This window comes from Micropterus salmoides, unplaced genomic scaffold, assembly GCF_014851395.1.
Source record: "Micropterus salmoides isolate LMB-PRFRI ecotype aquatic unplaced genomic scaffold, ASM1485139v1 Ms_hic_scaffold_19, whole genome shotgun sequence".
NCBI classification, from domain to species: domain Eukaryota; kingdom Metazoa; phylum Chordata; class Actinopteri; order Centrarchiformes; family Centrarchidae; genus Micropterus; species Micropterus salmoides.
The window spans coordinates 12033760-12048232 of NW_024041039.1; the positions used below are offsets into that span (position 1 = coordinate 12033760).

At 38.5% G+C, this 14473-nt stretch overlaps 1 pseudogene and 1 gene segment (V, D, J or C); one reads left to right on the plus strand and one right to left on the minus strand.

Moving 5' to 3' along the window:
• Positions 1 to 2079: 2079 nt before the first annotated feature.
• On the minus strand, positions 2080 to 2765 carry LOC119910443. The segment is given in 2 exon segments: positions 2080 to 2506; positions 2696 to 2765. Coding segments are annotated over 2 exon segments (363 nt in total).
• A 6371-nt stretch (positions 2766 to 9136) lies between these two features.
• LOC119910816 lies at positions 9137 to 10843 on the plus strand (annotated as a pseudogene).
• Positions 10844 to 14473: the final 3630 nt, after the last annotated feature.

Consider the following 14473-nt stretch of genomic DNA (forward strand, 5'->3'; position numbering starts at 1 on the left):
GAGAGTTGATGCTCTGTATATAAGAAAGTTTAGGAGCCTGTCCTGGTTTCTGAAGGTACCAACTGAGATCAGCACCAATATTTGAACTCCCTGTGGCGCTGATGGCCACAGTCCCTCCAAGACTAACAGACTTAGATTTGTCACTCTGAGTCAAAAAATTGTTGGCAGAAGACTCTGAAATGAAAAATGAAATACAAACCTTGAGAATTAGCAGTGTAGATTACAATAAATTAGACATCAATGATTTGAGGCAAGAGCAAGGTAAGTGATATTTATGCCAAATATGAACTTTTGAGAATTTACCAATGTTGGCTAACTGTGAAAAATTTCTCACCCTGACTCAGAAAACCCAACACTACAAGCAGAGTTATTGGCAACATCATCCTGATGCAGTTTCCAGTGTGAGTGCATGAAAACAGTTCAGACTCTCTGTGACATGAGAACTTAAACTCTGAGAAGCAGTGACGCATAAAAGTCATGCAAAATACTTTTAAGAAGGCAAACACACATCTGTCCTTGTGAAACAGAAAGCAGAGGTGATTCATTCAGCCATTTATTCAAAGAACTACATTTAGAAAATGTTAACTTTGGGTTGCTTTATATTGTTTCTCTTCATTTTGAATATTCTTCTTTCACTTTTGTCTTCATGACTTCATCCACATGATTTTTGGCTCATTACCACATGAACGGCGTCCCCTGCTGGCAAACTGCATCAACGCTGGACTCACTAAGAATCAACACAACATTTGAGTCGATTTTGAATTACCTTATTTTCACAATCATTTTGTCCTCCTCATACTGGTGAAAACACACACAGAGTTTAGATCCTGCTCAGAGTTTTAAGTGACAAGCCACCTGATTTTTTCCTTCACAATTCATAACAACATCATGACAAGTGTAAACTTTAAGAGACATATAATATACTGTCTGTGAATGTTCTCAGTCAGCCAGGTTACTGTTATTCAAGGAGGTTTAAAATCAAAGGAAACTGCACTAGGATGAAGAGAGGCAAAACGTCTTGGAGTAACTTAAACCTACCTAGTCCAGTTGTTTATGTAAAGTTAAAATTTGAGGTTTCTCTTTTTGGCATCTAGGATCTTAGACAGTCACACAAATGTGTCTCAGTTGCAGCTGCTGTTTTGTTGTAATTAACTGATGTTTTTGTTGAAAAAGGTGTAATATTTATATGTTGATTATCTGTTTAACAGCAACCCAACAAGAATGAGTTTGACTGAAATCAGAGAACAAGCCTGCTGTAAAGTGCTGGACAACAACATCTTAAAGAGTAATGTGAGTAGCTCGGCAGCTACCTCTAATAACTGTTAGAGGTCAGAAAACCGTTTTTCCATTATAAAACATAATGTTAAATGTTTTTCACAAATAAATATTCCACTAATTAATAACAAGATAAAGTGTGATGATCTTTTAGTGGAGAGTATTCAGATATTATATTAATGGAAAGCATCAACTAATACTGCACTACAGTAAGAGTAGATGATGAACATATTGAGTTATATTTTATATATTTTCATATCTTCTCTACAAAGAATTTAAATAGAGGTTTGTTTGAGTATAATGTGAAAGGGGATACATTTTTCGCACTATGTTACAGAATGTCTCATGACAGACTATAAGATTCATTTTTATTATTTTGTTATGTTTTTATCTGTTTACCTCATAACTATCTCACTTGCAAAGAAAATTTAACATTGTTTTTATTTGCTGACAACCACATGCAGTTATTCAGATAATTTAAGGTTAAACTGCATTTCACCTTCACTTAATTTTTCAGCCCCTTATACATCAGTACTGCTTTAGGGTTTGTATAACTGAAAATGCTCAAAATGTTATTAATGTTAATACTGTATGCTAATTTTTTGGTTGTTATGATTTTTCGAATTTTATTTTAAAGTTGGTCTTAATGCCCTTATTAAACTGTCTTCATTAAGTCTACAAACTTCTCATTTGTCCCATTGCTGTGTACACTGCATTGAAACATGTAACAATAAATACCTTGAAATATATTTAACATGTTAGTGTAAATCTGTAGTTTGTGCTTGGTGAGGTTACTGTCAGCTCTGTGTTCAGTGGTCTGTGTCAGAGTCTCTTCCTCTTCAGCAGCTGCAGTCGGTTCCCGCTGTAACAGCTCAGTGTCTCTGCAGTCTGACTGAGGGAGGTTTTTGTACGACTACAAATCACTGTGTGAACACTGGGCCACTGTGTACACCCATACAGTAATAATCTCCTGCATCTTCTGCCTGAACTCCACTGATTGTCAGAGTGAATTCAGGTTCAGATCCACTGCTGCTGAAACGACTTGGAGTATCAGATTCACGGCGACTTATTTTGTAAAACAGCAATTTGAGAGGCTGTCCGGGTCTCTGCAGGTACCAACTGAGATCATCATCAACTCCTGTACTGGCTATGCAGCTCAGAGAGACTGTCTCTTCCAGACTAGCAGACTTTGATACAGGAGACTGAGTCACAGATGGACTGGCTGCTGAACCTGGAAATTACAAAAACAAAAACAAAAAGTTCAAATGCATTTCTTTAAAAAATGTCAGTGTGAGGTAAAGTAAAACAATCAATGCCAAACAATGAAAGTGTAAATCATAACACATTTATCTGACATTTTTACAGCCTAGATTCCAATATAACAGTGGGCAGGTCATAAAAGAAACACAATATTTCTCACCTTGAAGTCCAAACAGCAGTGTAGTCAGCAGTGGAATCACTAATATCATCATCTTGATTAATCTCACTGTCAGACTGCACAGACGTCACTCAGTGGTTCATCTTAAATTGGTCTAGGAGCAGTGATGCACAGCAGTCATTCAAAACACCACCTTAATAGTCAAACAAATATCTGTGTTTGTGTAAAATGTTTGCTTACTTCAGTTGCAGGTCAAATCTGTTCCCGCTGTAGATTCATACAAATATCTTTGGCATTGTTCTAATATGGATCTTTACGAAACCAGACTCCATTAGATTATTAGTATAATTTTACATTCTTCAAATTAAACTTATTGTGTCATATTTTGTAAAACCTTTTTGTCTACCACAGAAGGATTAATCTTGGTTAATCCTGGATTAATTATGGTTGAATTAAGAAAGTGCCAGACGAACAGCAACCAAGTCCAGGGGTACCAAGTTCCCAAGGTCATAATGTTTTTGTCAGGATTATGGCAGACAGTGCGCTAAAATATAACAAAAAGTGAGAAGCCAATGTGAACCTCTACAGAAGAAATATAGTTGATAGGTACAATATAATGGAATTCACTAGTTTGGGGCAGAGGCACAAGAATAGCTAGATTGTTTTGGTGTAGGTGGTTGTTACAGATGAAAAAATAGTAGTTAAAAATCATGATTTCCTGAATCGGAGTATGAACAAAACTAATGAAGAAAGAGGCCCGGTCTTTCTGAACCAAGGTCAGGGTGATAAAGCAGTGACAAAATCTCAGAAGGTTGCTGCACCAATCTAAAAATGTTAAAAATAATACTTTGAAGTTAAAAGTAATGTTTCCAAAAAGGTTTGTGCTTGGTGAGGTTACTGTCAGCTCTGTGTTCATTTCAGTTTTAGTACTTGATCACTGTGGTGGACTTTTGGTGGAGGAATCAAACTCATCGTTGAATATACTAGAGACTTTTACAGATAGCAAATATGAATTTAATCTAAAATTCCCTCAGACTGATCAAGTTCATGTTGGTAATAATTTGGGTTATTTTATATTACAAGGCTGATCACAAAATCTGAGAAGAAATTTTGATGAAATCAATGTTTTTTTTTATTTTATTTAATTCAAGAAACGGAGAATAGCTCAGTTATTTTCTAAAGTTCTCTGTTGAAGATCTTTAAAAGTGGTATCTGGTCAGGAACAACCTTTTATATTCAAAACATAAAATCAGTAATTTATTTAATTTTCATTTATTATTTTCATTATTATTTTTAGATTTAAAGTCTGAAGTGGATTCCTGTAAAACACAAATAGGATTTTATCAGTAAATGAAGCTTATCTTTGTGTTCACGGTTCATTCATTTTACATGTAGTGAAAAGGAAGTGAAAGAGACAGATGACAATGTTTTAACTGTATTCACATGAGTGTTTTAGTTCTGTCAGTTTAAATAGAAGAAACTCCTCAATGGGATGAGTTATTCACTGTCACACATTATGAAACACATATGAAGATGTCATCAATAATCATTATCAGTTAACCTTTTTAGTTGCATTTACACTTGAATCGTGTTTCTGATGGTCTGATACTGAGTGATTTATGAACAGCTGCAGAAGTTATTTTGTTTTATTTGATAAAATATGAGAAATTACCAGCATGTCATTTTTCTCTATTACAAAGCTTCCACTCTCATTCCTTTGTCTTTCTCTCCCCCTCTCTCTCCTCCAGTGGGTGTGGTGCGGCCCACCCTGACTGTCCTTCTTTGATACAGATGGGTTAATGAAGCTACAGATCTCCTCTGTTCACATATTTCTACAAGTTTCACAGCTCTCTACTCAGTGTTTTAGTGTCCATGTTGCTTTCTAATACTGATCTTCTGCATATGCATCAAATTAGACTGAATAATATTTCATTCCAAGTGAAACTTTTCACTCATTAAAAATGGCATGAATATTAAACCATCATTAAATAAAACTGTGTATTATAATTAGAAAGTGTCCTTGTATTTCTTTTACAACACATCATTTTAGCATCATTCCTGATTTTGTGACATTTAAATAGAAAATACTACCTTTTGAGTATGAAATAATTTACATTTTTAAAATAAGGAGTAATAAATTTGACATGTTTGTTTCTGTTGTTATTTTAAATTGTTTTGTGCAGCTATCAGAGACACTGTTAAACACTTGTTGGTATCAGTGGCTATAGTCCAACAAGAATTTAAGTTTCCCAGCTTACTCAGAGACTTTATAAACTAACAAGAATATACCTTTACAATTGAATATGGAAGAGCTTATGTGAGTTTGTTTTAGATTCATTTTGGTTCTGCTTGATGATTCTTGCGTTGTGTTCACTGGACCAGCTAAACTGTCAAACTCAAGGAGGTTTTTGTACGGCTCTAAATCACTGTGTGAACACTCCACTACCATGGTAGCCCAGACAGTAGTAATCTCCAACATCTTCAGCCTGAACACCGCTGATGGTCAGAGTGTAGTCAGAACCAGATCTACTGCCACTGAATCGAGACGGAGTTCCAGAGAAGAGAGTTGATGCACTGTATATAAGAAGTTTGGGAGCCTGTCCAGGTTTCTGAAGGTACCAACTGAGATCAGCACCAATATTTGAACTCCCCGTGGCGCTGAGGGTCACAGTCCCCCCAAGACTAACAGACTTGGATTTGTCAGTCTGAGTCAGAAAATTGTTGGCAGATGACTCTGAAATGAGAAATTGAATACAAACCTTGTGAATTAGCAGGGTAGATTACAATGAATTAGACATCAATGACTTGAGGCAAAAACAAAGGTAAGTGATCTTTATGCCAAAAATTAACCTTTTACTTATTAACAATGTTAAATTACTGTTAAAGATCTCTCACCCTGACTCAGAAAACACAACATGAGAAGAGTTATTGGCAACATTATCCTGATGCAGTTTTCAGTGTGAGTGCATGAAAACAGTTCAGACTCTCTGTGACATGAGAACTTAAACTCTGAGGAGCAGTGATGCATAAAAGTAATGCAAAATATATTTAAGAAGGCAAATACACAGCTGACTGGCGACCTATCCAGGGTGTACCCTGCCTTTCGCCCCAATGTCAGCAGGGATAGGCTCCAGCCCTCCCGTGACCCTGTACGCAGGATAAGCGGTTGACGATGGATGGATGGATGGAAATACATAGCTGTTCTTGTGAAACAGAAAGCAAAGGGAAAGTTAATTTTGAGGATCATTCGGCCATTGATTCAAAGACTTAGATTTAGAAAATGTTGACTTTGTATTGCTTTAAATTGTTTCTTTTCATTGTGAAATTCTTCTTTTACTTTTGTCTTGACCCACAAGATTTTGGGCTCATTAACAGATGACTGCATCACCACTGGACTCATGATGAACTAACAAACATTCAAGGACTAGAGCAGAAAATTGATTGAAGATCATAACCCAGCTGGACCCCTAAGTACAACGACCAAGATTGCCAAGGCTAAGTAACAAAGTATACCCTCTGAAAGTCTGCTAGAAGATGTGAATGCAGCACAACATACTATCCCTACTAAAGCCCTAACCGAGACTAATGAGTGATGTACACCACAGCAACAGTGATCCTAGAGATGCTTGGATATGGATATGTGCTTGGCAGCACAAATTAACTAACTGCTGATGGATGGGACCCGCCCAGAATGGTTAACCAAAGGATGGACAGTCCTGATCATGAAGGGTCTCCAGAAAGGAACAATCCCATCCAACTACCGGCCAATAACCTGCCTCTGCACAACATGGAAGCTCCTGTCAGGCATCACAGCGGCTAAGATGAGTAGGCACATGGCTCAATACATGGACAAGGCCCAGAAGGGAACGGGTAGTAATACCAGTGGAGCCAAGCACCAGCTACTGGTTGATAGAGCAGTCACTCTAGGCTGCAAGACCAGGCAGACCAATCTGTGCCCCACCTGGATTGACTACAAGAAAGCCTATGACTCAATGCCACATGGATACTGGAATGCTCGGAAATGTACAAGATCAACAGGACACTAATAGCCTTCATCAAGAACTCAATGGGGCTGTGGAAAACAAGTCTGGAAGCCAACTCAAAGCCAATTGCACAAGTCACCATACAGTATACCAAGGCGATGCACTATCCCCGCTGCTGTTCTGTATAGGCCTGAACCCCCTCAGCCAGATCATCACAAAGACTGGCTACGGATACTGGTTACGAAGTGGAAGAACCATCAGTCACCTCCTCTACATGGATGACATCAAACTGTATGCCAAAAATGAGCGAGACATCGACTCACTGATCCACACTACCAGGATCTACAGCAATGACATTGGAATATCATTTGGACTGGACAAGTGTGCTCGCATGGTATCCCAAAGAGGGAAGATGATCAGAACCGAGGGGGTTGAACTACCAGAAGGCCACATTGCAGATGTTCAGGACAGCTACAAATACCTTTGGGGTGCCACAGGCTAACGGAAACAGCAAGGAGGCAGCAAGGAAGTCCGCCACAGCCAAATACCTACAGAGATTAAGGCAGGTCCTGAAAAGTCAGCTGAATAGGAAGAACAAGATCCGAGCCATCAATACATACACCCTGCCAGTCATCAGATACCCCGCTGGTATAATAAACTGGCCAAAGGAGGAGATAGAGGCCACTGACATCAAGACAAGAAATCTCCTCACAATACATGGAGGGTTTCACCCCAAATCCAGCACCCTGAGACTGTACACCAAGCGTAGCGAGGGAGCCCGAGGGCTAGTGAGTGTCAAGACCACTGTCCAGGATGAAACGGCAAAGATCCAGGAGTACATCAGGAAGATCAGGAAGCCTGAGATACCTCAGGCAGCAGAAACCCGAGGGTGAGGACAACGAAGACGAAGGACCTTCATGGAGAGACAAGCCGCTGCACGGCAACAGCATCTTAAAGAATAATGTGATTAGCTCAGCAGCTACATGTGAATGTCCTTAATAACTGTTGATGGTCAGGATACTAAAGTGTAGTCGGTTTTTACGTTTTAAAACACAATATTGAATGTATTTCACAAATAAATGTTCCACTTATTACTAACAAGATGAAGTGTGATGATTTTTTAGTTGAGAGTATTCAGATATTACAAAATATCTACTAACACTGCAATACAGTAAGTGTAGATGATAAACATTTGAGTTGTGTTATCTTTTGACTCCTTGTTAACCAACCTTGTAGCATACGTAGCACGAAATATATCATGACATATTGTACGATTCATTTTATTATTTTATTATGTTTTTATCTGTTTACCTCATAACTGTCACTTTCTTTTGCAAGGAACATATAACATTGTTGTTCCTTGCTGACAACCATGTGCAGTTATTCCCATAGCCTAACTGAAGGTTTTATTTATGTAAATACCATATGTGCTTATTCTTTTGGTTGTTATGAATTTTCTAATTTTACTTTAACGTTGATCTTATCGCCCTTATTAAACTGTCTTTATTAAGTCTACTAACTTCACATTTGTCTCATTGCTGTGTACACTGCATTGAAACACGTGACAGTAAAAACCTTGAAATAAAATCAACATGTTAGTGTTAATATGTAGTTTGTGCTTGGTGAGGTTACTGTCAGCTCTGTGTTCAGTGGTCTGCGTCAGAGTCTCTTCCTCTTCAGCAGCTGCAGTCGGTTCCTGCTGTAACAGCTCAGTGTCTCTGCAGTCTGACTGAGGGAGGTTTTTGTATGACTACAAATCACTGTGTGAACACTGGGCCACTATGGTAACTCTGACAGTAATAAACTGCTGCATCTTCAGCCTGAACTCCACTGATGGTCAAAGTGAAGTCAGAGCTGCTTCCACTGCCACTAAACCGAGCTGGTGTTCCCGAGTGCCTTATGCTGACATGTCTTATCAAGAGCTTTGGAGGCTGTCCAGATTTCTGTTGATACCAGAACATACCCTCATCACCATCAGACCATCTGGCAACAGCTTGGTTGGTTTTACAGGTGAGAGTGACAGTGGATCCTGGAGTTGATGTCACTACTGCAGGCTGAGTCACAGTCACCTGACCGCTGCATCCTGCACACAAAAACAAATCATTCATTTATCAGCAGAAAGAAACAAGATAAAAGGCAGCACATCATGTCTGAAATGTTGCTGAGTGAATGAACCTGTAAAACAGCAGCAGGCCAGCGTCCAGATGAGGAGGGTGATGAGAGTCATGGTGGTTGTGGTTTCTGCTGTGTTGACTGACAGATCTGAGTCCTGCAGTGTTGAACTCACAGGACTATAAATCTTCTCAGTTCACTGGAGGATCAGCTGACGATGCAAAGCCTCCTCTCTATGGAAATGATTTCTCTGCTCTCAACAGACTGAAGGGGAGACAAAATCAAGAGGAATACTGCTTGGATTTACACCATCTATGATCATAATAAAACAGAAGAAAATAATTACATTAAATACATTCCAACTTAAGATTGTGTCCATTTGGTTGGTATGATGGTCTTTAATTTACTTCCAGTGTTCACTGCAGATAAATAACGCATCTCTATTTGCTAAAAATTGTGTTGGAAATTATTATTTAAAAGTATCATGTTCATTTGACTATATCAAGAGATAAAAACTGAGAGAAAATACTTTGTTACAAAGGAGACTGTAATTGTTTCTCTTTGAGGTATAGAAACATAAAGAAGAAAAAACCTTAATTTATACAATAATTTCAATCCATCGCTTTGTAGAGTCTATAAAGTATACATTTATCGGTGTATTTAGAAAACACAGAGATTTTTTTCAGTGGATAGATGCTTGTTCACAGTGCAGGAGGTTTTTGTACGACCACTTAATGAGTTTGTATCACTGTGGTGGACTTTTGGTGGAGGAACCAAACTCATCGTTGACTGTAAGTACCAGAGATTTTTTGTTTTATACAACATATTGCAAATGTGACTTTAATCTAATATTCACGTAGACTCTGATCAAGTTCAGTGTTTGTATGTTGTTGATAATTTTGGTTATTTTCTTAAACCAGGCTGAGCTCACACTCTGAGACAAAACTTAATAACATTCACTGTAATTTAAAGAAACCAAAAATAACTCATTTATTTTATGTTTTCTATTTTTATTTATTACGTTGAATTGTTCTAAAATGTTTAAAGTAACAATTTGTCAAGTAAAGCTTTTAATGCATAAAAATAATATCAGGTGAACATTATATTTGTTTTAAATTCATTTTGAAAATTCAAACTGTATTTTTCGATTTTAAGTGTCAGTGGATTCCTGTTAAACACAAACAGGATTTTATCAGTAAATGCAGCTTATCTTTGTGTTCACAGTTCATTCATTTTACATGTAGTGAAAATGAAGTGAAAGAGGCAGATGACAATGTTTTAACTGCTCACACGAGCTCTGTCAGATTAAACAGAAGAAACTCCTCAATGGGATGAGTTATTCACACATTATGAAACACATATGAAGATGTCATCATTAATCATTATCAGTTAACCTTTTTAGTTGCATTTACACTTGTGTCTGATGGTTTGATACTGAGTGATTTATGAACAGCAGCACAAGTTGTTCAATTTTATTTGATAAAATATGAGAAATTACCAGCATGTCATTTTTCTCTATTAACAAGCCCCTACTCTCATTCCTTTGTATTTGTTCCCCTTCTCCTCCCCCTCGCTCTCCTCCAGTGGGTGTGGTGCGGCCCACCCTGACTGTCTTACCCCCTTCCACAGAGGAGCTGCAGCAGGGCAGTGCCACACTGGTGTGTCTGGCCAGCGGGGGCTTCCCCTCAGCATGGAGGCTGGGCTGGAAGGTGGGGGGCAGCAGGAGGTCCTGGGGAGGGACGGCCACTACAGCTGGAGCAGCACCCTGAGCCTCCCTGCAGACCAGTGGAGGAAGGCGGGCTCAGTGAGCTGTGAGGCCAGTCTGAATGACCAGAGCCCTGTCACTCAAACCCTGGACCCTGACCGCTGCTCAGAGTAGAGCTTCAGCAACACTTCCTGTCTGGAAATGATGCTGCTTCTTTGATACAGATGGGTTGATGAAGCTACAGATCTCCTCTGTTCACATATGTCTGCAAGTTTCACAGCTCTCTACTCAGTGTTAGTGTGCATGTTGCTTTCTAATATTTTCTGCATATTCTTCTTTGTGTCCTTAACTTTTCAAATTAAACGGAATAATATTATTTTCACTCCAAGTGAAACTTTTCACTCATCAAAAATGTGGCATGAATATTAAACCATCATCAAAATAAACTGTGGATTATAATTAGTAAGTGTCCTTGTATTTCTTTTACAACACATCATCTCAGCATCATTCCTGATTTTAACAGTATACATGATAGTACAAATACTTAACATTTAAATGTTTTTTTTACTTTGTGACATTTAAATAGAAAATACTACAAAAATTAGGAATAATAAAATTTGACATGTTTGTTTCTGTTGTTATTTTAAATTGTTTTGTGCAGCAATCAGAGACACTGTTAAACATTTGTTGATATCAGTGGCTATAGTCCAACAAGAATTTTAGTTTCCCAGCTTACTCATAAAGAGACATTATAAACTAACAAGAATATACCTTTAAAATTGTATATGGAAGAGCTTAGGTGAGTTTGTTTTAGATTCACTTTGGTTCTGCTTGATGACTCTTGCGTTGTGTTCACTGGACCAGCTAAACTGTCAAACTCAAGGAGGTTTTTGTACGGCTCTAAATCACTGTGTGATCACATTGCCGCTATGCCAGCCCATACAGTAGTAATCTCCAACATCTTCAGCCTGAACACCGCTGATGGTCAGAGTGTAGTCAGAACCAGATCTACTGCCACTGAATCGAGACGGAGTTCCAGAGAAGAGAGTTGATGCTTTGTATATAAGAAGTTTGGGAGCCTGTCCAGGTTTCTGAAGGTACCAACTGAGATCAGCACCAATATCTGAACTCCCTGTGGCGCTGAGGGTCACAGTCCCCCCAAGACTAACAGACTTGGATTTGTCAGTCTGAGTCAGAAATTTGTTTGCAGAAGACTCTGAAATGAGAAATGAAATGTTGACCCTGAGAAGAATGTTTTGATACCCAACAACATGGATCAGAAGTTTAGATTAAAATAGTAACAAAAAGACAAAAACAGAAAAGCCCACTGGACCAAAGATGAAAATATGTCAGACACATTTTCAAGCTCTCTCACCCTGACTCAGAAAACCCAACACTACAAGCAGAGTTATTGGCAACATCATCCTGATGCAGTTTTCAGTGTGAGTGCATGAAAACAGTTCAGACTCTCTGTGACAGAAGAACTTAAACTCTGAGGAGCAGTGATGCATAAAAGTCATGCAAAATATATTTAAGAAGGCAAACACACACCTGTCCTTGTGAAACAGAAAGCAGCGGTGACATAGAGGGGAAGTTAATTTTGAGGATTATTCTGTCGTTTATTCATAGAACTACATTTAGAAAATGTTGACTTTTTGTGGCTTATATTGTTTCTCTTCACTGTGAACATTCTTCTCTTGCTTGTGTCTTGTCCCAGATGATTTTAGGCTCATTAACAGATGAACGGCGTCCCCTGTGGGCAAATAGCATCAACACTGGACTCACGACAAACCAGCACAACATTTGATTGATTTTGAATTACCTTATTTTCACATTCAATTTCAATTCAATTCAGTTCAATTCAATTTTATTTATATATGTAGCGCCAAATCACAACAACAGTTATCTCACAGAGCTTTTCATAAAAGAGCAGGTCTAGACCATACTCTATGATGCTATTTACAGAAGCCCAACAGTTCCCACCAAGAGCAAGCACTAGGCAACAGAGGCAAGGAAAAACTTCCTTTTAAGAGGCAGAAACCTCAAGCAGAACCATGGCTCAGGGTGGGCGGCCATCTGCCTCGACCGGTTGGGGTGAAGGAGAGAGAGAGAGAGAGAGAGGGCAGCAGAGGAAGAGAGAGAGAAAAAGAGAGGGATGGAAGGAGAGAGAGAGGGGAGGGAGGCAGCCTACACAATATACACACAGAGGTACAGACAGTAAAGGTGATGTTGCTATAGACTAAATGAAAAATGGTACAGATATTTATAGTAGTATTAATGATAACAGTCGTAATGTTAATTATTATAACAACAATAATAACAATAGGAGTAGTAACAATAGTCGTTGCAGCAGAGCGTGTCGAGCAGGAACACGGGGGCAGCAGGTGACCCGCAGCCACAGATCCAGACTCCACAGCTCCAGAGCCAGAAAACCTGCAGGAAGTGATAGGAGGACAGAGGAGAGGGACGAGAAAGCACAAGACTACCGGAAAGGGGGAGAAGTTGTGTTAGTAACATGCAATAATGGGATGAGGTTGCATTCAGAGGGAGAGAAAGTAGAGGAGAGAGGAGCTCAGTGCATCATAGGAAATCCCCCGGCAGTCTAGGCCTATAGCAGCATAACTAAGGGATGGTTCAGGACTCACCTGAGCCAGCCCTAACTATAAGCTTTATCAAAGAGGAAAGTCTTAAGCCTACTCTTAAATGTGGAGATAGTGTCTGCCTCCTGAACCCAAACTGGAACCTGGTTCCACAGGAGAGGAGCTTGATAGCTGAATGCTCTGGCTCCTAGTCTACTTTTGGAGACTCTAGGAACCACAAGTAACCCTGCATTCTGGGAGCGCAGTGCTCTGGTGGGGTAGTAAGGTACTATGAGCTCTTTAAGATAAGATGGTGCCTGATGGTACTCCTCCTCATTCTGGTGAAAACACACACAGAGTTTAGATCCTGCTCAGAGTTTTAGGTGACGAACCACCTGATGTTTCCCTTCACATTTCATATAAACATCATGACAGGTTTAATCTTTAAGTGAAAATCAAAGGGAACTGGATGAGGTTGAAGAAAGGTGAAACCTCTTGGAGTAACTTAAACCTAGTCCAGTTGTTCATGTGAAAAATTTGAGGTTTCTCTTTTTGGCATCATGGATCTTAGATAGTTACACAAATGAAATTAAATGTCTCAGTTGGAGCTGCTCTTTTGTGGTAATTAACTGATATATTTAGTGAAAAAGGTAAAATATTTATATGCAGATTTATTGTTTAACAGCAATCCAACAAGAATGAGTTTGACTGAAATCAGAGAACAAACCTGTTGTAAAGTTTTGGAAAACAACATCTTAAATAATAATGTGATTAGCTCAGCAGATACATGTAAGTGACCTTAATAACTGTTGATCGTCAGGACACTAAAGTGTAGTCCATTTTTACGTTTTCAAACATATGGTTGAGTGTTTTTCACAAATAATTGTTCCACTTATTACTAACAAGATAAAGTGTGATGATCTTTTAGTGGAGAGCATTCAGATATTACATTAATGCAAAGTATCTACTAATACTGACATTTAGACTCAGCAAAGATAAGAGACTCTCAAGGAAAGAACAAATTCCTTTCGCTTTGCCAAAGAACTTTTGGGAAAACTCTGCACATGGGAGAGAGACAAACTAAAAGAGGAGCAAGGACAGAAAGGAGCTGAACTCTCTTTAACTAGTCAATATTCGTATGTAAATTAATGTAAAGGTCATATAGATATGCAAAATGTAACACAGAATGTAAAGCTGGACCTGTGAACCCACATGTTCACAAGGAGGAGTCCTCAGTTAAAGCCTTCCAAGAGTGTATGATCAAGAACTGTTGAGGAACTGGGAATTTAAGGTTCAGATGTACTCACTATTATAAATACACTGTAAAAAAAATCTGTAATTTTAAAGTTTTATTCCTTTTAATTTCACAGTTTTTTTCCTGTATTTTTGAAATACATGAAAAACTCGTAGCTGTGATTAACCATAACATTTCTGTTATTTT